The sequence below is a fragment of the Meles meles genome, chromosome 8 (genome assembly GCF_922984935.1).
Source record: "Meles meles chromosome 8, mMelMel3.1 paternal haplotype, whole genome shotgun sequence".
Lineage (NCBI taxonomy): Eukaryota > Metazoa > Chordata > Mammalia > Carnivora > Mustelidae > Meles > Meles meles.
This window is the reverse complement of record NC_060073.1, coordinates 59068384-59093025: the sequence shown is the minus strand read 5'-3', so window position 1 is coordinate 59093025 and position 24642 is coordinate 59068384. Positions and strand designations below refer to the sequence as shown.

The window sequence follows — 24642 nt, the reverse complement described above, 5'->3', positions numbered from 1 at the left end:
TATTTGTTCTTTGGGTGTTGAGTTTGCTAAGTTCCTTATAGATTTTGGATACTAGCCCTTTATCTGATATGTCATTTGCAAATATCTTCTCCCATTCTGTCAGTTGTCTTTTGGTTTTGTTAACTGTTTCCTTTGCTGTGCAAAAGCTTTTGATCTTGATGAAATCCCAATAGTTCATTTTTGCCCTGCTTCCCTTGCCTTTGCCGATGTTCCTAGGAAGATGTTGCTGCGGCTGAGGTCGAAGAGGTTGCTGCCTGCATTCTCCTCAAGGATTTGGATGGATTCCTTTCTCACATTGAGGTCCTTCATCCATTTGGAGTCTATTTTCGTGTGTGGTGTAAGGAAGTGGTCCAATTTCATTTTTCTGCATGTGGCTGTGCAATTTTCCCAGCACCATTTATTGAAGAGGCTGTCTTTTTTCCATTGGACATTCTTTCCTGCTTTGTCGAAGATTAGTTGACCATAGAGTTGAGGGTCTATTTCTGGGCTCTCTATTCTGTTCCACTGATCTATGTGTCTGTTTTTGTGCCAGTACCATGCTGTCTTGATGATGACAGCTTTGTAATAGAGCTTGAAGTCCGGAATTGTGATGCCACCAACTTTGGCTTTCTTTTTCAATATTCCTTTGGCTATTCGAGGTCTTTTCTGGTTCCATATAAATTTTAGGATTATTTGTTCCATTTCTTTGAAAAAAATGGATGGTATTTTGATAGGGATTGCATTAAATGTGTAGATTGCTTTAGGTAGCATAGACATTTTCACAATATTTATTCTTCCAATCCAGGAGCATGGAACATTTTTCCATTTCTTTGTGTCTTCCTCAATTTCTTTCATGAGTACTTTATAGTTTTCTGCGTATAGATTCTTAGCCTCTTTGGTTAGGTTTATTCCTAGGTATCTTATAATTTTGGATGCAATTGTAAACGGGATTGACTCCTTAATTTCTCTTTCTTCTGTTCTTGTTGTTGGTGTAGAGAAATGCAACTGATTTCTGTGCATTGATTTTATATCCTGACACTTTACTGAATTCCTATACAAGTTCTAGCAGATTTGGAGTGGAGTCTTTGGGTTTTCCACATATAGCATCATATCATCTGTGAAGAGTGATAGTCTGACTTTTTTTTTGCTGATTTGGATGCCTTTAATTTCTTTTTGTTGTCTGATTGCTGAGGCTAGGACTTCTAATACTATGTTGAATAGCAGTGGTGATAATGGACATCCCTGCTGTGTTCCTGACCTTAACAGAAAAGCTTTCAGTTTTTCTCCATTGAGAATGATATTTGCGGTGGGTTTTTCATAGATGGCTTTGATAATATTGAGGTATGTGCCCTCTATCCTTATGCTTTGAAGAGTTTTGATCAGGAAGGGATGCTGTACTTTGTCAAATGCTTTTTCAGCATCTATTGAGAGTATCATATGGTTCTTGTTCTTTCTTTTATTAATGTGTTCTATCACATTGATTGATTTGCGGATGTTGAACCAACCCTGCAGCCCTGGAATAAATCCCACTTGATCGTGGTGAATAATCCTTTTAATGTACTGTTGAATCCTATTGGCTAGTATTTTGGTGAGAATTTTTGCATCTGTGTTCATCAAGGATATTGGTCTGTAGTTCTCTTTTTTGGGGGGATCCTTGTCTGGTTTGGGGATCAAGGTGATGCTGGCCTCATAAAATGAGTTTGGAAGTTTTCCTTCCGTTTCTATTTTTTGGAACAGTTTCAGGAGAATAGGAATTAGTTCTTCTTTAAATGTTTGGTAGAATTACCCTGGGAAGCCGTCTGGCCCTGGGCTTTTCTTTGTTTGGAGATTTTTGATGACTGTTTCTATCTCCTTACTGGTTATGGGCCTGTTCAGGTTTTCTATTTCTTCCTGGTTCAGTTGTGGTAGTTTATATGTCTCTAGGAATGCATCCATTTCTTCCAGATTGTCCAATTTGTTGGCGTAGAGTTGCTCATAGTATGTTCTTATAATTGTCTGTATTTCTTTGATGTTAGTTGTGATCTCTCCTCTTTCATTCATGATTTTATTGATTTGGGTCCTTTCTCTTTTCTTTTTGATGAGTCTGGCCAGGGGTTTATCAATCTTATTGATTCTTTCAAAGAACCAGCTCCTAGTTTCATTGATTTTTTCTATTGTTTTTTTGGTTTCTATTTCATTGATTTCTGCTCTGATCTTTATGATTTCTCTTCTCCTGCTGGGTTTAGGGTTTCTTTCTTGTTCTTTCTCCAGCTCCTTTAGGTGTAGGGTTAGGTTGTGTACTTGAGACCTTTCTTGTTTCTTGAGAAAGGCTTGTACCGCTATATATTTTCCTCTCAGGACTGCCTTTGCTATGTCCCACAGATTTTGAACTGTTGTGTTTTCATTATCATTTGTTTCCATGATTTTTTTCAATTCTTCTTTAATTTCCCGGTTGACCCATTCATTCTTTAGAAGGATGTTGTTTAGTCTCCATGTATTTGGGTTCTTTCCAGCTTTCCTCTTGTGATTGAGTTCTAGCTTCAGAGCGTTGTGGTCTGAAAATATGCAGGGAATGATCCTAATCTTTTGATACCGGTTGAGACCTGATATGTGACCCAGGATGTGATCTATTCTGGAGAATGTTCCATGTGCACTAGAGAAGAATGTGTATTCTGTTGCTTTGGGATGAAATGTTCTGAATATATCTGTGATGTCCATCTGGTCCAGTGTGTCATTTAAGGCCTTTATTTCCTTATTGATCTTTTGCTTGGATGATCTGTCCATTTCAGCGAGGGGAGTGTTAAAGTCCCCTACTATTATTGTATTATTATTGATGTGTTTCTTTGATTTTGTTATTAATTGGTTGATATAGTTGGCTGCTCCCACGTTAGGGGCATAGATATTTAAAATTGTTAGGTCTTCTTGTTGGACAGACCCTTTGAGTAGGATATAGTGTCCTTCCTCATCTCTTATTATAGTCTTTGGCTTAAAATCTAATTGATCTGATATAAGGATTGCCACCCCAGCTTTCTTCTGATGCCCATTAGCATGGTAAATTGTTTTCCATCCCTCACTTTAAATCTGGAGGTGTCTTCGTGTCTAAAATGAGTTTCTTGTAGGCACCATACTGATGGGTTCTGTTTTTTTATCCACTCTGATACCCTGTGGTTTTTGATTGGGGCATTTAGCCCATTAACATTCAGGGTAACTATTGAGAGATATTAATTTAGTGCCATTATTAGCCTGTAAGGTGACTGTTACTGTATATTGTCTCTGTACCTTTCTGATCTACTACTTTTAGGCTCTCTCTTTGCTTAGAGGACCCCTTTCAATATTTCCTGTAGAGCTGGTTTGGTGTTGGCAAATTCTTTCAGTTTTTGTTTGTCCTGGAAGCTTTTGATCTCTCCTTCTATTTTCAATGATAGCCTAGCTGGATAGAGTATTCTTGGCTGCATGTTTTTCTTGTTTAGTGCTCTGAATATATCATGCCAGCTCTTCCTGGCCTGCCAGGTCTCTGTGGATAAGTCTGCTGCCAATCTAATATTTTTCCCATTGTATGTTACAGACTTCTTTTCCCGGGCTGCTTTCAGGATTTTCTCTTTGTCACTAAGACTTGTCAATTTTACTATTAGGTGACGGGGTGTGGACCTATTCTTGTTGACTTTGAGGGGGGTTCTCTGCATGTCCTGGATTTTGGTGCTTGTTCCCTTTGCCATATTAGGGAAATTCTCTCCAATAATTCTCTCCAATAGACCTTCTGCTCCCCTCTCTGTTTCTTCTTCTTCTGGAATCCCAATTATTCTAATGTTGTTTCATCTTATAGTGTCACTTATCTCTTGAATTCTCCCCTCATGGTCCAGTAGCTGTTTGTCCCTCTTTTGCTCGGCTTCCTTATTCTCTGTCCTTTGGTCTTCTATATCACTAATTCTTTCTTCTGCCTCATTTATCCTAGCAGTGAGAGCCTCCATTTTTGATTGCACCTCATTAATAGCTTTTTTTGATTTCTACTTGGTTAGATTTTAGTTCTTTAATTTCTCCAGAAAGGGCTTTTATATCTCCAGAGAGGGTTTCTCTAATATCTTCCATTCCTTTTTTCGAGCCCGACTAGAACATTCAGAATCATCATTCTGAACTCTTGATCCGACATATTACCAATGTCTGTGTTGATTAGGTCCCTAGCCTTCGGTACTGTCTCTTGTTCTTTTGTTTGTGGTGATTTCTTCCGCCTTGTCATTTTGTCCAGATAAGAGGATATGAAGGATCAAATAAAATACTAAAAGGGTGGCAAAGACCCCAGAAAAATGCGCTTTCAGAAAGTGGTTGATTTTCTGTTTCTAGAATTGCTGTTCTTTTTCTCTTCGATCTCCCGTTGGATTTGTAGGTGTTTGCAATGTTTAGATAAGCTATCGAGCTGATCTCCTGCTACCTGATGTAGTCTCAGCCTGCTACTTCTCCGCCATCTTGACTCCTCCCTGGTTTCCTTTACTTCTAAAGCACAGTCCTGCTGCAGTCTCAAAGATAAGCCTGGAGTGTTTATGAGTGCCTCCCCACCTGCTCAGGCCCTGATCTTTAACCCCTGGCTCCCCAGCAATGCAGAGCTGCTAAAATTTTTACATAGCTGTTTAGCTTCAGAGCTGTTGCTTTCAACTTAGGTGCTGGGAATCTCACTATGGAGATGCACAGCTTAGGAATCAACAAATACCCCAAGGGGAAACTGCCTACTTAATTTTGGGCTCATTTCTCTAAGGTTCCGTCTTCCCCCTCAAGTCTCAGACTCCATGATATCTCTAATTCCAACTGCCTTCTTCCCAGCCCACTGGAAATGCCATAAGTCCAACCTCTTTTTCTTCTTCTTCTTCTTCTTTTTTTAAAAGATTTTATTTGTTTATTTGTTAGAGGGAAAAAATGAGAGAGAGAGAGTGAGAGCGCACAAATAGGCAGAGGGAGAAGCAGGCTCTCTGCTGAGCAAGCAGCGCGATGTGGGCTCAATCCCAGGATCCTGTGGTCATGACCTGAGCAGAAGTTAGATGCTTAACTGACAGCCTCCCAGGCAGATGTCCCAGCCCAGCCCCCTCTTACAGCCTGGTCTGTTCCCCACACCAGGATTTAGCAAATGTCCTGATAGAAAAGGCAATAAGCAATATGCGGGCTTGCATGGGGCACCTACATCCTCTCCAGCAATTGCTTCTCCTTCCAGTCCTGCCTGACTTGATTTCTCTTTAATACCTTCAGTGGCATTATGCATTTTTTAAAAGATTTTAATTTGTTTATTTGACACACAGAGATCACAAGTAGGCAGAGAGGCAGGCAGAGAGAGAGAGAAGGGGAAGCAAGCAGAGAGCTCCATGTGCAGCTAGATCCCGGGACCCTGGGATCATGATATGAGCTGAAGGCAGAGGTTTTAACCCACTGAGCCACCCAGATGCCCCATGGCTTTATGTATTTTATACAGCTTTACATTTACTATTGAGAAGAAGGTTAGTGCGGCCTATGCTCCTCCACTGTGCTCAGATGTGGAGGCTGGATACACTTCTCATCCACAAAGGTCCTTAAGTTCCAAGGTGCTGACTGGTTTAGGTTTCATCCTCCCTCACAGGAGTTGTAATGGAATTCTGCCTCCAGGCTTCCCCCCTTCCCATCCATAGTAGCCTGGAGGCAGAGATCTCAAGATGGGACAATTTCAACATCAAAAAGAATAATATCTACCATGGATTGAAACCCATCTAATATGGGTTTTATAAGCCAAGAGTCTCCCAGATGGGAGACAATAATTAACTAGTAGACAATAATAGACTAGTAGATTATTCCTTGAGTGGTTATAAAAGGCTCACTGTGTTTCAGTCTTCCTCATGCTTCCTCAACAGGGTTGATATTACCCCTAAGGAGGCAAAATGATTTCAGGAGCTGGTTGTGGTAGTGGTAGTGGGAAAAAAAATCTTACACTTTCTATATATAAAGCCCAGATACAGTACAGAAGCAGATGTGTGATTTATCTGTGCTATTGAAATTTCCTAGGGAGAATTAGGAAAAAGATGTCTAAAAAGGCTCCTTAGGTGGGTGATAATGAATAAAAGATTGACAAGCAGTGAACTAGACTGATGAGAAAGGCAGATGCTGGTAAAGACTTTTAGCTCTGAGGACAGAGAGAAAAATCCTACAAACATTAAGCTGAAAAGAACATGTTATATATAAAAAAAGAATCATGTTGGGTTTGGATTTTTTTTTTTTTTTGGTTATCTCTAATGCTGGAACAAAGACAGTGAAATGGCAGTTAAGAACTATGCCCAACCTCTACCCAGCCACGTTGCGGTTCATCCATCAGGGTGAAAGAAAAACACACAGCAGCTCTGAGAGTCTAATTCACATTTTTCCCACCTACAAAAGCACTTGAGAGAAGACTTTTCAAACATTATCACTTATGTGAATCAGAACAAAATGGAGGTGGGGGGAATGTGAAGAAAAAAGAAAATACAAGAAATCATTGAAGTTTTTATTAAATAGTTAAATAATTTATTATGAAGTCTAATGGAAAAAGAAGGTGAGCTTTCAGGCAAAGTCCATTCTATGTTATAGGGACCTAGAAATCAAAGGGGCTAGCTCCAAGATAGATTAGATAAGGACCAAACTAGAATTAATGAAATGTCTCAGCAAAACCTGGGATTTAGGAATATGGTCAGTGAAAAAGAATTAAGAGATTTACAAAACTTCTGTCTTTCAATAGCAGGGAAATGGGATGTGATTAGGAAGGGCAGAGAAAGTGTAGGTAACCATTTAATAGAATGGGAAATCAAAGTATAACTTCAAGATTAACAAGGACAGAATGGAATGAATAACAACTTGATAAATATCTCAAAAATAAAGAAAAGGCAGAAACAAAAATGTAAAATAAATAAGACACAAGGAATGAAGTGAAGTATAACAGTCCTTACGTCAAATGTGTACGGTCTAAATTCTGGCATTAATACATTTTGAAATGTACAGGGTGGGTGGGCAAAGGGATGACAGGAATTAGCAAATAAAACCAGGATGACAGTACATTCCATACCGAGAGATTCTGATTCCATTGGTCTGGGATGGGCCCCTGGTGTTGACATCTTTTCTTTTTATAATCCTCAACAATTTTTTATGTGGAAAATACAGTATTGTTCATTATGGGCACAACGTTGTACAGAGTATCTTTAGAAATCAATCATCTTGTATAACTGAAACTTTATATCCATTCTACAGCATCTGTGGCCACCTTGGGGGCAGAATGAGAGGTAGCTCCCCATTTCTCCCAGCCTCTGGTAACTGTCATTCTACACTCTGCTTCTGTGCATTCTCTTTTTATATGACTTGTAAGATTTAAACAATAAAATGGTTTGATAAAATGGGCCTTTTTGACGGTTTTGAAAAATGGGATGTACGTTGGTAAGTTTTTTGAGATATCTTTAATTGACTGGTCAGATTGCACTGATTTGAAGAGCCATACAGTACTCTCTTAAAAAATTCTTTAAAAAGATTTTATTTATTTTGAGAGGGGAGTGGACTGAGCAGGGAGCCTTCTGTGGGGCTCCATCCCAGGACCCTGGGATCATGACCTGAGCCAAAGGCAGATGCTTAACTGACTGAGCCACCCAGGTGGCCCTCCATACAGTGCTCTTAGTTGGTATTTACATAGCTATCATAAACTTTCCTTAAAAAAAACATTTTATTGAGGTATGATTGACATACAAAAAGCTGTATATATTAAACATATAATAATATATTATATATTATTATATATAAATATATAATAAAATATAATCAAGTATACAACTTGATGAGTTTGGTGATAAATAAACATCTGAGAAACCATCTCCACACTCTGTGTGGTGAAAATATCATTTCCTCCAGAAGTTGCCTTCCTTTCTTCCTTTTCCTATCCCTTCTCTCTAGCCAAATACAAGAGTGAACCAACAGGTGTAACTCCAGATTTAAAAATGCTCCCTCTGTAACAAATGACATGGAGGACATTGGGAGATGGAGAGGAGAAGGAAGTTGAGGGAAATTGGAAGGGGAGGCGAACCATAAGAGACTATGGACTCTGAAAAACAACCTGAGGATTTTGAAGGGGCGGGGTGGGAGGTTGGGGGAATCAGGTGGTGGGTAGTAGGGAGGGCACGTATTGCATGGAGCACTGGGTGTTGTGCAAAAACAATGAATACTGTTTTGCTGAAAAAATAAATAAATAAATTAAAAAAAAAGAGAAAAAACAATGCTCCCTCTGGTAGCAGCACCCTTGTCAAGCGAGCTAGAGGTACAAATGATTCAATCATCTAACTGTTCTAATGATTGGATATGGTTAGCATGATTAGATTGCACTCCCCTTGATCAAACTGAATCCCTCAAGAAGTCCTAGAAGTCTCCACCCACTCCTTGAAGGTGACTGAGTACAAATAAACCTGGTTCTTGTTCTGAGACACTTAGCCAGTGGAAGATCAATGCGTGATTTTCCTTGAGAATCATGATTTTAAGAGTACTAAATACAGAAAATGCTGTGTTGTAACTTCTAATATACTATCAGCGGGGATGTTGTCCAGCATGGGATTTGTTTACATTGGTGAACGATTTTATGAATTTTGGGGCAAAACTGTGTTTTGCCTATGGTTTACCTATGATTTGTGTAAATCCTATGGTTTACACAGCTGTGTTTCTGGAAAATCCAAATGTATCTTCATGCGCAAGAATACTTACATGTCACTGTATGTAGAATTGAATTGAATGTCAGTTCAAAACCTCAAAATAGATTTCCCACCCATATTCTTGACCAGGTCGCTGTAGAGGAGTGACATGCTTACCGTTAGCCTCTTTGACCTGGTCACTGTCAACCTCAGTCCTTATTCCCCATGTAGACCAACCCAGCCAATCGCAGGTTTCACATCCCTGCCTCAGGTGGTCACACCCTGATGGAAATTCAGTGGTTTAGCTGGGATTCAGTGGCTTAGTGCCTGTAATCACCTCCTGGTTGTTGTGATTAGGTTATGGGTCTTAGGATCAGATGACGCTCCACCCACTGAAACTGAGTCCAAGAGGAAGTCCTGGAAGTCTCCGCCCACTTGGATGGAGCGGGCTTATTCCGTCCGCTGTCTGTCCTCAGACATCCCGTGGGAAGAGCCGAACCTGGTGGTCAGCGCCCTGGCAGCACCGTCCCCGCAGCCTCCGCAGCCCCTGGCGGCCGCCGCCATGCCCTCGTTCCCGCTCAGGGTGGCTGTGGTGTGCAGAAGCAATGTGAACCGCAGCCTGGAAGCCCACAGCCTCCTCCGCAAGAGAGGCTTCCGCGTCCAGTCTTTCGGAGTCGATCTCGGGTGAAGATCCCAGGACCCTCTCGCAATCACCGGGTGAGCTACGACTTCTCCACGACGTAGAAGCAGAGGTACGAGGACCTTGCAGGAACGACCAGGAACGCTACCGCAGGAACGGAATCCTGCACCTCCTGGGGAGAAACGAGAGGATCAAGCCACGCCCCGAAGGGTTTCAGGAGTGCAGCGACCCCTTCGACGTCATCTTCACCTGCGGGGAGAGTGTCTATGACCGCGTGGTGCAGGAGCTGTGGGCCAGGGAGCAGGCGACCCTCCAGCCCGTGCACGTGGTCACCGTGGACATTGCTGACACCTTGGAGGACGCCACCCTCGGGGCTTTCCTCATCTGCGAGCTGTGCCAGAGCCTCCAGCGCGCGGGCGACATGGACAGTCTGGGTCAGCTGCTGCTGGTGGCCGAGGAGAAAACAGGACAGAGCTTTCTTCACACGGTCTGCTTCTACTGACGGCCTCGGCTGGACGGGGCGCCCTCGTTAGGTCACCGCTTTCGTGTGGCGTTTTGGACCAGTCGGTGGAGAACGCCCTTTCCACCAGCTTCTGTTTGTCTGATTTTTAGGTATGTACTCTCCACCAGGGAAGAGTTGAGCAAGAAAAAGCATTTCTTGGGAAATGAGGACGAGGGTCGGTAGTCCCCCAAGTCCAGACCTGGGGACACTGTTCTGGGTCCTCTGGGCACAAAAAGTCATTGAACGCTCACGTGGGTCCGCGAGGAAGTTCCTGGCACCGCCTGTGTCTTGCAGATGAGGGAAGGAACGTTTATAACGGACTGCGGCACAAGGCATCTGTTGAAGGATAGGCAGCGAATAAACATTCAAAGTCAACTGCTGCCCGAGGTTCTGCAGGACTGACGTCTGAGCACCACAGAGACCCTGGGCTGCCTGAGCAGGAGAAGCCCCACCCGCGGCAGGGGACCCAGACCTGCCCAGGCCTCCTCTGACCTCTGCACGCGCGGACTGACTTTGCCTCTGGTTCCTTAACCTCTTATCCCTCGTTGTATCTTGTTTGCTGTGTGACTTCGTATGAAGCCAAGTTTAATGTGTAGTGAAATGTCATTGAGTTTGGAATCCTGAACCTGCTTTCACCTTGCTTTATGATTAAATAAAACTGACATTGTGCAGAGACACAGTTCTTACTGGCCTTTCTAGCACGCTCGCGACAGTCCCCTCCCTGCACCAACAGGAGAAGAGACATCCTTAACATGAGAGGCGAGAAATTTAGGGCCCAGAAGTCTGTACGGACAACCTTTGTTACTTGGCACTAATCATCTACCCCAGCCCAAGTTCTGTTTAGAGTTCCTTACTAATTAAAGCGCCTGAAATTAGGCTTTTTTTATCCTGTCAATTCGTTAAAGACTTATTGTCTCTTTATCTAAGAAGTATAAAAACTGCCAGCTTTGGTCATTTCTTTTTTTTTTTTTTTTAAATATTTTATTTATTTATTTGACAGAGAGAGATCACAAGTAGGCAGAGAGACAGGAAGAGAGAGTGAGAGGGAAGCAGGCTCCCTGCCGAGCAGAGAGCCCGATGCGGGACTCGATCCCAGGACCCTGAGATCATGACCTGAGCCGAAGGCAGCGGCCCAAACCACTGAGCCACCCAGGCGCCCATTTCTTAAGGCTGCAGTTTCATTATTGGGCTTCCGTGAAACACATAATAAAACTGATTTTTTTTTCTCTTGTTAATCTGTCTCATGTCAATTTAATTCTTAGTCCAGCTGGAACAATTTGATCGGTAGAAAGTAATTTTTCCTTCTCTTCACTAATATTTTTTAGAAGAGCATAAAGTATGGAGAACTAGTTAGGATAAGACATGAATTGATATCAAAAGGTGCTTTTTTTCTCCCCCTGAATGTGTGACTACTTTCTTCTTCCTGATTAAAAATAACAATGTACAAGATTGCTTTTATAATCAGTTAGAATATAAAGTTATTTCCAAGTTGGAAAAAGTTCACGTCCTACATTCAGGATGAGGAAAACCAAACAATTTCTTATAAAAGAATATAAACAAAGCACGAGAATTTTTTTCCAGCAACCATAAATGTGGATTTTTGATGACCAAACACTAAGCAGAATGATACACTACCTAGACAAATGAAATAAAAATTTGTCATGAATCTCAAGAATCTCATGTGACTTAAACAAATTATGCATGGATGTTTATGAATCCTTAGGAAAGAATGAAAATTCATTATTTATGGCTTCAAAATATGAATCTCATGACCAATCCTGCAATGAATATAATGAAACATCATTCTTGATATGAAAAACAAAAATTTGAAAATCGTCTTTGCATATGTATTGATATTACAGATTGAAAAATAACTTTACTATTCACTAATTCAATAGTCAATGCCAGGGTAGGTATTAAAAGAGACCTGTAGCAAGGTTGGTTTAGCTGGGAGAGCTTTTTTGTAGTGAGATACCATAAATGTGAACATTCAACGTGGGATGGAGATTAGAGTAGGTGGGGAGGAATGGGAGAGAAGCTAGTCAGGAGAAGGCCAGGGAGGGGAATGACACTTAGGGACCTGGAATCCAGGCCATTTGGAGGAGGGCAAGGCTAATGGATACAGCCGTGTCCCCCAGGCCCTGATGTAAGCACTTCCCTCAAGAGTTCTCATGAAAGAGAATAAACAGCCCAGTGCCTGGCTCCCAACTAACTGCATGTCATCTCCAGTCTCAGTAAGATCTGGTGAGTAAATTAGACATGTGTGTAGTGGGGCAAGTTCCAGGATCAAGGTAAGGATTGGGCTGGTGTCACATCCCAGGAAGGCCAGAGGGAACAGGACTTTGCTGCATCAAGAGTGGTAATGACCAGAGCTACCAAATCAGTTGCTTACAGCAGAAGTGGAGGGGATGGTCTGGGAAGGGCAGTTTAGAGTATATGGACAGCTGAGATTAATGAAGCCTGCTCAAGAAAGAAGTAATCGAATGTGTGGTAAGTGCTCTAATGATTAGGTTAGACATGTGAAAACAGAAAAGATATGGACTTAACTTCGAACCCTTCTTTGTAAATATGACAAGAGCCCAGAGAATGACTGGGATTTCTTCTAGGCTTCCCAAAGCAAGTCATGGGAAGCAGAGCAGGACATCTCAGGCAGGTGTGAGGAGGGAATTAGGAGGGAGGGGCACTGAATGGGACATTGAGGATGAGCTTGTGTCAGACCAAAGTCATCTTAATTTGATCAGCAGACCAACTGAACAGGCAAATCCTCAGCCTTTGAGCTCCCTGCTTTCTCTCACTAGTTCTTTTTTTTTTTTTTACAGTGTATATTAGATTATATTCCTTTATTTTAAGGATTTTGTTCTCCATATTTTGTAATGACTCAGTCTGCAGTAATTTTAGACTTATCATTGAAGCTAATTTGAAAGCGATTCCTAAACAATAGCTGATTCATATTTGGTTTTGTTATTTTTATTACAGATCGTCTATTATTTTTACGCCAATACATCTGGTACAGGTAAGTGTCTCTTCCGAATGTCAAATACAAGTATTATCCTACTGATGACTTAAGTTTTCAGAATTGAACCCCAGATTGTGATACAGATGCTGACATTCAGGTGAATGAAGTAGACCTTTTCAAACAGTTGATACACTGACAAGATAGCTCAGTCGACTTCGGGTAATTTTTGTTTAGTGATTAGTCAGAATATCTCTGGAGGACTTCTGGTTTCTCTGGTGAGTGTTGTCAGCCTTATCTTGAATGCCCACATGATGGGTCTGGAGCTTGGGGATCTTTTTTTTTTTTTTTTCTTTTTTTAAAAAATTTATTTATTTTTATTTGTTTATTTACAGCATAACAGTGTTCATTGTTTTGGCATCACACCCAGTGCTCCATGCAGTACGTGCCCTCCCTATTACCGACCACCTGGTTCCTCAACCTCCCCACCCCCCCGCCGCCCCTTCATAACCCTCTGGTTGTTTTTCAGAGTCCATAGTCTCTCATGGTTCATCTCCCCTTCCAGTTTCCCTCAACTCCCTCTCCTCTCCATCTCCCCATGTCCTCCATGTTATTTGTTATGCTCCACAAATAAGTGAGACCATATGATACTTGACTCTCTCTGCTTGACTTATTTCGCTCAGCATAATTTCTTCCAGTCCCGTCCATGTTGCTACAAAAGTTGGGTATTCATCCTTTCTGATGGAGGCATAATACTCCATTGTGTATATGGACCACATCTTCCTTATCCATTCATCCGTTGAAGGGCATCTTGGTTCTTTCCACAGTTTGGCGACCGTAGCCATTGCTGCAATAAACATTGGGGTACACATGGCCCTTCTTTTCACTACATCTGTATCTTTGGGGTAAATACCCAGCAGTGCAATTGCAGGGTCATAGGGAAGCTCTATTTTTAATTTCTTCAGGAATCTCCACACTGTTCTCCAAAGTGGCTGCACTAACTTGCATTCCCACCAACAGTGTAAGAGGGTTCCCCTTTCTCCACATCCTCTCCAACACACGTTGTTTCCTGTCTTGCTAATTTTGGCCATTCTAACTGGTGTTAGGTGGTATCTCAATGTTGTTTTAATTTGAATCTCCCTGATGGCTAGTGATGATGAACATTTTTTCATGTGTCTGATAGCCATTTGTATGTCTTCGTTGGAGAAGTGTCTGTTCATATCTTCTGCCCATTTTTTGATATGATTATCTGTTTTGTGTGTGTTGAGTTTGAGAAGTTCTTTATAGATCCTGGATATCAACCTTTTGTCTGTACTGTCATTTGCAAATATCTTCTCGCTTGGGGATCTTTTTATTTTATTTTTTAAAAAGATTTTATTTATTTATTTGACAGAGAAAGATCACTAGTTCTTATTAATGAAATGTCTTCAGGACATCTGGGTGGCTCAGTCATTTAAGTGACTGACACTTGATCTCAGCTCAAGTCTTGATCTCAGGGTTGTGAGTTCAAGCCCCACATTGGCCTCCACCCTAGGTGTGGAGTCTACTTAAAAGAAAATAAAAAATAAAAAAATAAATTTTTTTCTGCTACTCCCTTTCCCCAAACACATGACATCACCAGTTTCTGAAATCTACCCCCTCTCCAGCCCTGCCTTTATTGGTTTGTGTCTTCTACGGCCTCTTCCTTCTTGCCATTTTCTTCTTATCTTTCCCACTCAGGTCTGTGGGGCAAACACCTGCTCTTACATCCCTCCGATGCCATCCCACTGCAGATCAGCTATGCTCACTGGAGAGAACCTTGTCACAGAGCAGCCATATGCTGTATGGGAGACAGTGCCCTGACCTAGGCCAGCTGAAAGGACTCCTCTGATTGGTGACTCTGATGGCAGACCACTTTCTCCTAGCACTTGGACGATGGAAATCGGAGCTGATTTTTTTCCCCAGAAATAAAAATCAGGGGCATGAGGAGGATAACTGGAATGGAAGAAATAATGTTCATGAGTGTAAGATACGCCTTAGCTACTAAGCTAGATGTTTTAAGATACCCCTTCATAGGGGGAATTATTATTTGTGTCCAATTCTTCAGCCTATCTGCTTACAGATTTGATTTTCTCCTAAGCCATGAAGGCAGAACTCAGGCAAATTCCCATCTTTTCTGTTTCCCCAGTTTATAATATTGTGCTGAAAAACAGTTACTGCTTCCTGAATGACCAAGTGAATGAATGAATGTATACTAAGAACTATCCGATAAAATTTCCAACTGTAGAAAACCTCCCAAATATCATGCACATCCCTTTCCAGCAATAATGCCTTATTTTCCAAATTCAGTCATTTCTGAACTTAGTTTCCTAAGGTGTGAGCATGATTCCATCAATATTACTTCTTTAAGGTCTATTGACTCTCTCCACAAGTGAGCCGAAATGTGGTGAAGTCCGAGAGATTTCAAATCTCATTTCCATCAGTTAGGCCAAATCTGCCTGTACAAACACCACCCTGCTTTCTTCAGTATTCCCTATATGTAGCTAACTGGGGCTGAATAAACACTGTCCAATGAGCATGCCATACTTCGATTTGAATGCCCACATTTCCTTCTCTTGCTTCCCTCCCTATTCATTCTTTTCCTTATGATGAACCACCTACTACAACGTCAAGTTCAAGAAACATCTTGTTACAGCCTTTCCAGATACATGTAACGATTTCCTTTGTGTATTCATAATCTTGTGTTTGTAGGAGAAATACATATAACAATGTGTTTTATTTATTAGCTTGGGATAGAAATTAGACTGTTAAATTAGACGATTACTCATTGAGGTAGATAATACATCCTATTGACTTTTTTTTTATTTTGAGTCTGGTGATCCTATTGACTTTTTATGTTTCTTATTGTTTGTGTATTCACAGAAGATGGAGAGTATGAGATATGCCAAAAGCTCCTAGTGTCTTCACAAAGAATCTTGCAAGAAAATTTGCATTTTCAGCTCTGTCTATGAATCCAATGTGACGTCTCCGGTAGTCTCCACAGGTATGATTTCCTTAAACCACACTGTTGTTAGCCACACAATCTTCCACTTCCTGGGCATCCCCGGGTTAGAGGACCAGCACATGTGGATTTCCATCCCCTTCTTCATTTCCTATGTCATCGCCCTGCTTGGGAACAGCCTGCTCATCTGCATTATCCTCACAAGTCGCAGCCTCCGGGAACCCATGTACCTCTTCCTCTGCATGCTGGCTGGAGCAGACCTCGTGCTCTCCACATGCACCGTACCTCAGGCCTTGGCCATCTTCTGGTTCCGTGCTGGGGAGATCTCCCTGGATCGCTGCATCATTCAGTTCTTCTTCATCCACTGCACCTTCATCTCTGAGTCAGGGATCTTGCTGGTGATGGCGTTTGACCGCTACATTGCCATATGCTACCCCCTGAGATACACCACTATTCTTACACCTGCTCTGATAGGGAAAATCGGTGTGATCATCTTCCTGAGAAGTTATTGTATGATTTTCCCCATAATATTTCTTCTGAAAAGATTGACTTTCTGCCAAAATAATATTATTCCACACACCTTTTGTGAACACATTGGTTTGGCCAAATATGCTTGTAATGACATTCGAGTGAACATCTGGTATGGACTTTTTGTCATCACGTCGACAGTGGTCTTAGATGTCCTGTTAATTTTTGTTTCTTATGTGCTGATTCTCCATGCTGTCTTCCACATGCCTTCCCAAGATGCTCGCCACAAAGCTCTCAACACATGTGGCTCCCATGTCTGCATCATCATCCTGTTTTATGGGCCTGCGATCTTTACAACCCTTACTCAGCGGTTTGGGCGCCACATTCCACCTCATATCCACATCTTATTGGCTAATGTCTGCATTCTGGTTCCACCTATGCTGAATCCCATCATTTATGGGATTAAGACCAAGCAAATCCGGGAGCAGGTGTCTTACATATTTTTTCCAAAGCAGAAATAACTTTGGCAGAGGAACAACATTTTCAGCATCTCTAGTTATCCACAATGTGGTCTGTGGATGCAGTGGGTGGAAACACTAGCAGTAAGTGGAAACACTGGGAAATATTCTGTTTTTGGAGCATATTCATCAGGAAGGTGACAAGACTTGCATCTTCCACTGTCAAAACAACAGAGAGAGCAGTGCCATTGACTGAGCTGGTTACCTCCCGAATTTAGTCTTTGGCTGGATATGTGAATTACCAGAGTCATGTGTCCTTATCAGTAGCCTAATTTTTGGTAATCAATGAAATTGTAGGGAAGGAAAAATTCTTTCTCTATCCTTCAAGGTGCTCCAGCTGGACAAAGAATTAAACTGACATGAGACAGATTAAGAGGAAAAAAAAATCAAAGGTTTATTATGTGCACACAGAAGCCCAATAATGAAATTGAGACCTAAAGAAATGACTGAGGCAGGAAGTTTTTAAACTTTTTAGAGAAAGAGACAATGAATTTTTGAGGGATTGACAGAATAAAGAAAACAGGTGTTTGGGAGCTTAAATTAGTAGGGAATTCTAAGCAGAAATTTAGTCCGAGGTAGTAGATTAGGAAAAAAAAATAACAAGGTTTGTTTCTACGGTTTTCTCAACTTTCAAGTCCTATCTTTGGTGATAAGGTTGTATTTTCACTTGGTACAGAGAGGTTATTCTTCATGTGGGAGATCTGTTTTCTGCTTTCAGGGGGACAGTATGAGCCTGAGAGTCCTTGCATCGGCTTTTTTTAACTTTTATTAAAAATAATTAATGTACCGAAGTGACACATTTTGAGGCAGACTGCCCTTGGCCTCTGTGAAATGAGAGCAGTGAGTGCTCTGGTCTTGGAAGTTGTTAAGTTATTCCTCACTGCATTTCTCATCCTGTGAGTTAGCTTGTGATATCCCTGGACAATCACATAGAAAGGGCCTAATATTTTGGTTATGCAGGGTGAATAACTTCTGGAAATCTTATGGACAGCATGGTGACTATAGTTAATAATACTGTATTGCATATTTAAAATTTGCTAAGAGATTTGATTTTTTAAATTTATTTGTAAAATTTCTTTTCAGTGTACCAGAATTCATTGTGTATGTAAGAGATTTGATCTTAAGTGCTCTCACTCTCTCACACGAATTGCAGCTATGAAAGGAAATGAATATGTTAATTAGCTTGATTTTGGTAAATATTTCACAGTATCAATATGTCAAAATGTCATATTGTGTACCCTAAATATATGCAATTTTTATTTGTCAATTATACTTTAATAAAGCAGGAAAAAAAGAAGTCACCTAAAATACAACAATTAGATTTGTTAATAATTTGGTATGTATGCATCCATATATTTCTCTATGTATCTTTATTTGTTTAAAAATAATCAAAATATAAACATATTCATAAATGTAGATGGACATATATGTAGTTATACTTTGAGAAAAGGTGGAATTTTTTGATGTTCTTTTTTTTTTTTTGAAAGATTTTGCTTATTTATTTGACAGAGAGAGAGATCACAAGGTAGGCAGAGTGGCAGCAGAGAGAGAGGGGGAATCAGGCTCCCCGCTGAGCATAGAGCAAATGTGGGGCTTGATTCCAGGACCCTGAGATCATGACCTGAGCCGATTGCAGAGGCTTAACCCACTGAGCCACCCAGGTGCTCCTTGATATTTAAAAAAAAATCCGTGCTTGCTTCGGCAGCACATATACTAAAAAAAAAATCCATTTAATTAACATATAGTATATTATTAATTTCAGAGGTAGAGTTTAGGGACTCATCAGTTGCATATAACACCCAGTGCTCATTACATCATGTGCCCTCTTTAATGCCCGTCACCCAGTTGCCCTATCCTCCTACCCCCTGCCCTCCATCAACCCTCAGTTTCTTTCCTACAGTTAAGAGTTTCTTATGGTTTGTCTCCCTCTCCAGTTTGTCTTATTTTATTTTTCTCTCCCTTCACCCATGATCCTCTGTTTTGTTTAAGTTTCATATATGAATGAAATCACTTGATAATGATCTTTCTTTTTTTTTTTTTTTTTTTTTTTTTTTTTTTTTTTAAAGATTTTATTTATTTATTTGACAGAGAGAGATCACAAGTAAGCAGAGAGGCAGGCAGAGAGAGTGAGAGGGAAGCAGGCTCCCTGCGGAGCAGAGAGCCCAATGCGGGACTCGATCCCAGGACCCTGAGATCATGACCTGAGCCGAAGGCAGCGGCTTAAACCACTGAGCCACCCAGGCGCCCCGATAATGATCTTTCTTGAACTGACTTACTTTTCTTGACATAATACTCTCTAGTTTCATCCACGTCATTGCAAATGGCAGGATTTCATTTTCTGATGGCTAATATTCCATTATATATATATACATATATATATATATATACATATATATATATACATATATATATGTGAGATATCTATCTATCTATCTATCTATCTATCTCACATCTTCTTTTTCCATTCTTCTGTTGATGGACATCTAGGTTCTTTCCTTAGTTTGGCTATTGTGGACATTGCTGCTATAAACATTTGGGTGCACAGGCCCCTTGGGATCACTACATTTGTATCTTTGGGGTAAATACCCAGGAGTGCGATTGCTGGGTCATAGGGTAGCTCTATTTTCAACTTCTTGAGGACCCTCCATGCTGTTTTCCAGAGCTGCACCAGCTTGCGTTCACACCAGCAGTGTAGGAAGGTTCCCCCATAGCCAAACTATTCTGTACTGTTTTCTGTACAATGCATACAGTGGGACTGAGGAGGAAGGGGAAGAGGCCCTGGAACACACACTTGAACATGTACAAAAATAACTTTACACTATGACACCCCACCAGCAAGAATGATGGAGCTCTCCCTCACCCCAGGGCTGGCAGCCACATTCTAGAAAATCGCAGGAGGGGAGCTAACCAGTGCTGGCCAAGGTGCTATGGGCGTGAGAAGGGGTGTTAGTCCAGAGGGGAAGAGGGCTTATGAGGAGGCCCTCTTGAGAGTTGGCTGCTGAGTGAGGGCTAAGCTGCTTCTCAACCAGAGTGTGGGCGTAGCAGAGCGGCGGGCCAGCTCCTTGGGGCCTCCGTAGTCCTCCAGCAGGCTCAAACCCGAGGTGTGGAAGTCCCGCTCCTCCTTGCTGTAGGTCCTGGCTGCCAGCAGCCTGCACAGGATGAGTTTGGTTTGGTCCTGGAACAAGCTGGTCTGCACACAGCCATTGCTGAGGTGTGATGGCTCTGCGGGTGCAAAACCAGGTGCGCAGGTAGGGTAGCCCGGCCCGCTGATCACCTTCCCCGGGGCGTGATATTGACGTCTGCCTTCAGCAAGAGCGAAGTGGTGCTACTACAGTGGTGCCATGTAGTTCAGGAAATACTTCAGGAGGCTAATCTTCATCAGGGAGCTGGGATGGGAGCTCACGGTGAGGTAGGACTCTGTGCCATCGCGCTCTGTGTCATTGTAGAGGATCAGGTGTGTTGAGTCGTTGAAGAACACCCCCATGCCCTCGTCGCGCTGCTGGTACCCGAGGCCGTACTTGTTCAGAGTCCACGCACCTGCTGACCCAGAAGATGGGGATGCAGGCGGGATCCTCAGCCTCCTCTTGCCTCACCAGCCCCCGCTCCAAGGGCTTGGCTGCTTTGATGCTGTGTAGCTGTTGCAGCATGTCACCGGGGGGCAGTCGCTGCCTCATTGGTCTCCCGGACTACTGGCTCCTCTCTTTCCCTGGGCCGCTAGGGCATGGAGTTCTCTGTGCTTTATTGAGGACTGTGAGAGGCTTCAGTTGCTGGGGTCCAGGCTGCTGAGAGTGATGGAAAACTGGGGTGCAGTGGTGAGACAGGTGATGGGGAGCCGGGGCGGGGATGGAGCCGGAAGTAAAGAAGTCGTCACTGAGCAGCTCCTGAATGGTGGGGCGGGCAGTAGGATCCTGGATGAGGGAGGTGGTCACAGGGTTGATATGTTTGGGAATACTGTAATCATTCTTCTTGATCCAGAGGTATGTCTCTTTGCGGCGAGAGGTCTCAAAAGGTGGTTTGCCCACTAACAATGTATACATGATACACCCAATGGACCACAAGTCCACCTCCAAACCGTGCCCTTTATTGCTCAGCACCTCAGGAGCTACGCAACTAGGAGTTCGGCCCAGGGTCTTCTTGCATTCCCCATCATATTCCACTTTGGTTGCCAAATCCCCTATTTTCATCTCCAGATCCTCATTCAGGAAAAACTTGCCCAGCTTGAGGTCCCGGTGAGTAACAGTTTTGGTACAGTATTGGTTTTGGTGCAGGTACTTGCAGCTGAGGACAATCTGTGGAAGGTTGTAGCTTCTGGCGCAGTCATTGCTTTCCTCCGCTTGTGCAGCTCCAGGAAAGACCACTGGTGGCAGAGCTCCAACACTACAAATAGAAGTTGTTGGCCGTGAAAAAGCTGTGCGAGTCTACTACGTGCTGGTGGGCGAAGCTGTGTGACTGGATATCCCCATGGACATCTTCTTCTGGTGCAGCTTGAGCAGCAACAACTTAGCCACAATCTTGCCTGTGCACACCTCCTTAGTGTCAGGGTCGGAGATCTCAAAACACTTATCAAAGTCACCCTTCCCCAGACAGCATCCTCACAGGTAGCACTGCCCGCTTTGCCCGTCCATAGGATATCCAGGATCTCTTTCAGAGCTAGTAGCCATTAGGGACGGCAGCTGCAACTCCTGCCGGGCTTTCCCTGGGTGGGCTGGTGCTGGTGCCAGCTTCCCTGCAATTGCTGGACATTCACATTCCTGGAGTTGCTCCGTGGACCTAGCAGGGTATGGGCAGTCTTGGCACCACTTCGCTCTACCTTCGCACATTCCCCTTCTTCTCACTACATCTGTACATTTGGGGTAAATACCTAGTAGTGCAATTGCTGGGTCCTAAGGTAGCTCTATTTTTAACACCTTGAGGAACCTCCATACTGTTTTCCAGAGTGTCTATACCAGCTTCTATTCCCACCAACATTGCAAGAGTTTCTCTTTATCCACATCCTTGCCAACATGTCTTGTTTCCTGTTTTGTTAATTTTTGCCATTCTAACTGGTGTAAGGTGGTATCTCGTTGTGATTTTGGTTTGTATTTCCCTAATGGCTAGTGATGTTGAACATTTTTTCATGTGTCTGTTAGCCATTTGTGTGTCTTCTTTGGAGAAGTATCTGTTCATATCTTCTGCCCATTTTTTGACTGGGTTATTTGTTTTTTGAGTATGATACATTTTCTATAGATCTTAGATTCCAACCCTTAATCTGTAATGTCATTGGCAGATGACATTCCATGGGTTGCTTCTTAGTTTTGTTGATTATTTCCTTTGCTGTGCAGAAGCTTTTTATCTTGATTAAATCAAGCAGAGAAAGACAACTATCATATAATTTAACTCATATGTGGGACATAAGCAATAGCATGGAGGACCATAGGGCAAGGGACAGAAAACTGAAGGGGAAGAAATCAGAGAGGGAGATGAACCATGAGAGACTATGGATCCTGAGAAACAAACTGAGGGTTTCAGAGGGGAGGGGGATGAGAGGATGAGGTAACAGGGTGATGGCTATTAAGGAGAGCACATGTTGTGATGAGCACTGGGTGTTATACGCAACTAATGGATCACTGAACACTAAATCAAAAACTGATGATATACTATACAGTGACTAACTGAACACACAAACAAAATAAAAATCTCGATAAAGAAGATGTGATATATATACACACACACATACAATTGAATATTACTCTGCTATAAAAAAGAATGAAATCTTGCCATTTATAATGATGCGGATGAAGCTAGAGAGTATTATGCTAAGCCAGTCAGAGAAAGTTTAATGCAGTATGATTTCATTCATGTGGAATTTAAGAAACAAAACAAATGGTAGGGGGTGCGGGGAAGATGGTAGAGGAGTACGGGACCCTATTTTAACCAGTTCCCAGAATTTAGCTGGATATCTACTAAACCATTCTGATCACCCATGGAATCAGCCTGAGATATAAGAATACATATCTGAATCTCCACAAGCAGAAAAATGGCATTTTTCAAAGAGCTGGAAAAAAGAATCCTAAAATGTGTATGGAACTAGCAAGGACCACAAATTATGAAATAAATGTTAAAAAAGAAAAACAAAGCTGGGGACATCATGTTGCCTGATTTCAAGTTATATTACAAAGCTGCGACCCCAAGACAGCATGGTATTGAAACAAAAATAGACACATAGACCAATGGAACAGAATAGAGAGATCAAATATGGACCTCAACTCTATGGTCAACTAATCTTCAACAAAGCAGGAAAAATATCAAATGGAAAAAAGTCCCTTCAAAAAATGGTGCTGGGGGGCGGGGAGTCAAGATGGAGGAGAAGTAGCAGCCTGAGACTACATCAGGTAGCAGGAGATCAGCTCGATAGCTTATCTAAACATTGCAAACACCTACAAATCCAACGGGAGAGCGAAGAGAAGAAGAACAGCAACTCTAGAAACAGAAAATCAACCACTTTCTGAAAGGTAGGACTGGCGGAGAAGTGAATCTAAAACGACGGGAAGATAGACCGCGGGGGGAGGGGCCGGCTCCCGGCAAGCAGCGGAGCAACGGAGCACAAAATCAGGACTTTTAAAAGCCTGTTCCACTGAGGGACATTGCTCCAGAGGCTAAACCAGGGTGAAGCCCACGCGGGGTCAGCGTGGCCCCAGGTCCCGCAGGGTCACAGAAGGATCGGGGGTGTCAGAGAGTCGGAGAGCTCGCAGGTATTAGAACTGAGAAGCCGGCTGCAGAGACAGAGCCGAGGACTGAACTCTCAGCTCGGGGTTACCTTGAACTGGTCGCGGGCTGGGTGAGCTCGGAGCGCGGCTAGAGGCTGGGGATACGGGAGTGATTGGGTGCTGTCCTCTGGGGGCTCACTGAGGAGTGGGGCCCCAGGCTCTCGGCTCCTCCGGGCCGGAGACTAGAAGGCCGCCATTTTCATTCCCATCCTCCAGAACTCTACGGAAAGCGTTCAGGGAACAGAAGCTCCCAAAAGCGAACCCGAGCCGATTACTTAGTCCGGCCTCCGGTAAGGGCGGTGCAATCCCGCCTCGGGCAAAGACACTTGAGAGTCACTACAACAGGCCCCTCCCCCAGAAGATCAACAAAATATCCAGCCAGGTCGAAGTTCATCTATCAAGGAAAGTAGGTTCATTTCCTAAGACAGCTGCGCAATTCCAGAGGAGGAGAAAGCAAAGCACGGAACTCATGGCTTTCTCCCCATGATTCTTTACTCTTGCGGCTACTTCAATTTTTTTTTTCTCTTTTTTCAGTTTTTTTTTTCTTCTTCTGCTAAATTTTTTAAAACTTATACCCTTTTCTTTTTTAACGTTTTTTGACTAGTTTATCTAAATATATATATTTTTTCTTTCTTTTTTATATTTTTTCTTTGTTTTATTTTTTAAATTTTTTTCTTTTTTTTATTTTTTTCTTTATTTTTTTTTTCAGAACCTGTTTTTATCCCCTTTCTCCCCCCCACAATTAGGGGTCTCTTCTGACTTGGTTACAGCGCATTTTTCTGGGGTCTTTGCCACCCTTTTAGTAGTTTATTTGCTCCTTCATATCCTCTTATCTGGACAAAATGACAAGGCAGAAAAAATCACCACAAACAAAAGAACAAGAGACAGTACCGAAGGCTAGGGACCTAATCAACACAGACATTGGTAATATGTCAGATCAAGAGTTCAGAATGACGATTCTGAACATTCTAGCCGGGCTCGAAAAAGGCATGGAAGATATTAGAGAAACCCTCTCTGGAGATATTAAAGCCCTTTCTGGAGAAATTAAAGAACTAAAATCTAACCAAGTTGAAATCAAAAAAGCTATTAATGAGGTGCAATCAAAAATGGAGGCTCTCACTGCTAGGATAAATGAGGCAGAAGAAAGAATTAGTGATATAGAAGACCAAAGGACAGAATAAAGAAGCCGAACAAAAGAGGGACAAACAGCTACTGGACCATGAGGGGAGAATTCG

General features: G+C 42.3%; 1 protein-coding gene and 2 pseudogenes across 1 annotated transcript; 2 read left to right on the top strand and 1 right to left on the bottom strand.

The window, feature by feature from the left end:
• The first annotated feature begins 9159 nt into the window (after positions 1–9159).
• Positions 9160–9742, top strand: LOC123948038 (annotated as a pseudogene).
• Positions 9743–15719: 5977 nt separating this feature from the next.
• On the top strand, positions 15720–16664 carry LOC123949882 (olfactory receptor 52B4-like). Its single transcript, XM_046017580.1, has one exon. The coding sequence runs from the start codon at positions 15720–15722 to the stop codon at positions 16662–16664; it is 945 nt and encodes a 314-aa protein (XP_045873536.1).
• A 2900-nt stretch (positions 16665–19564) lies between these two features.
• LOC123948777 lies at positions 19565–21481 on the bottom strand (annotated as a pseudogene).
• Positions 21482–24642: the final 3161 nt, after the last annotated feature.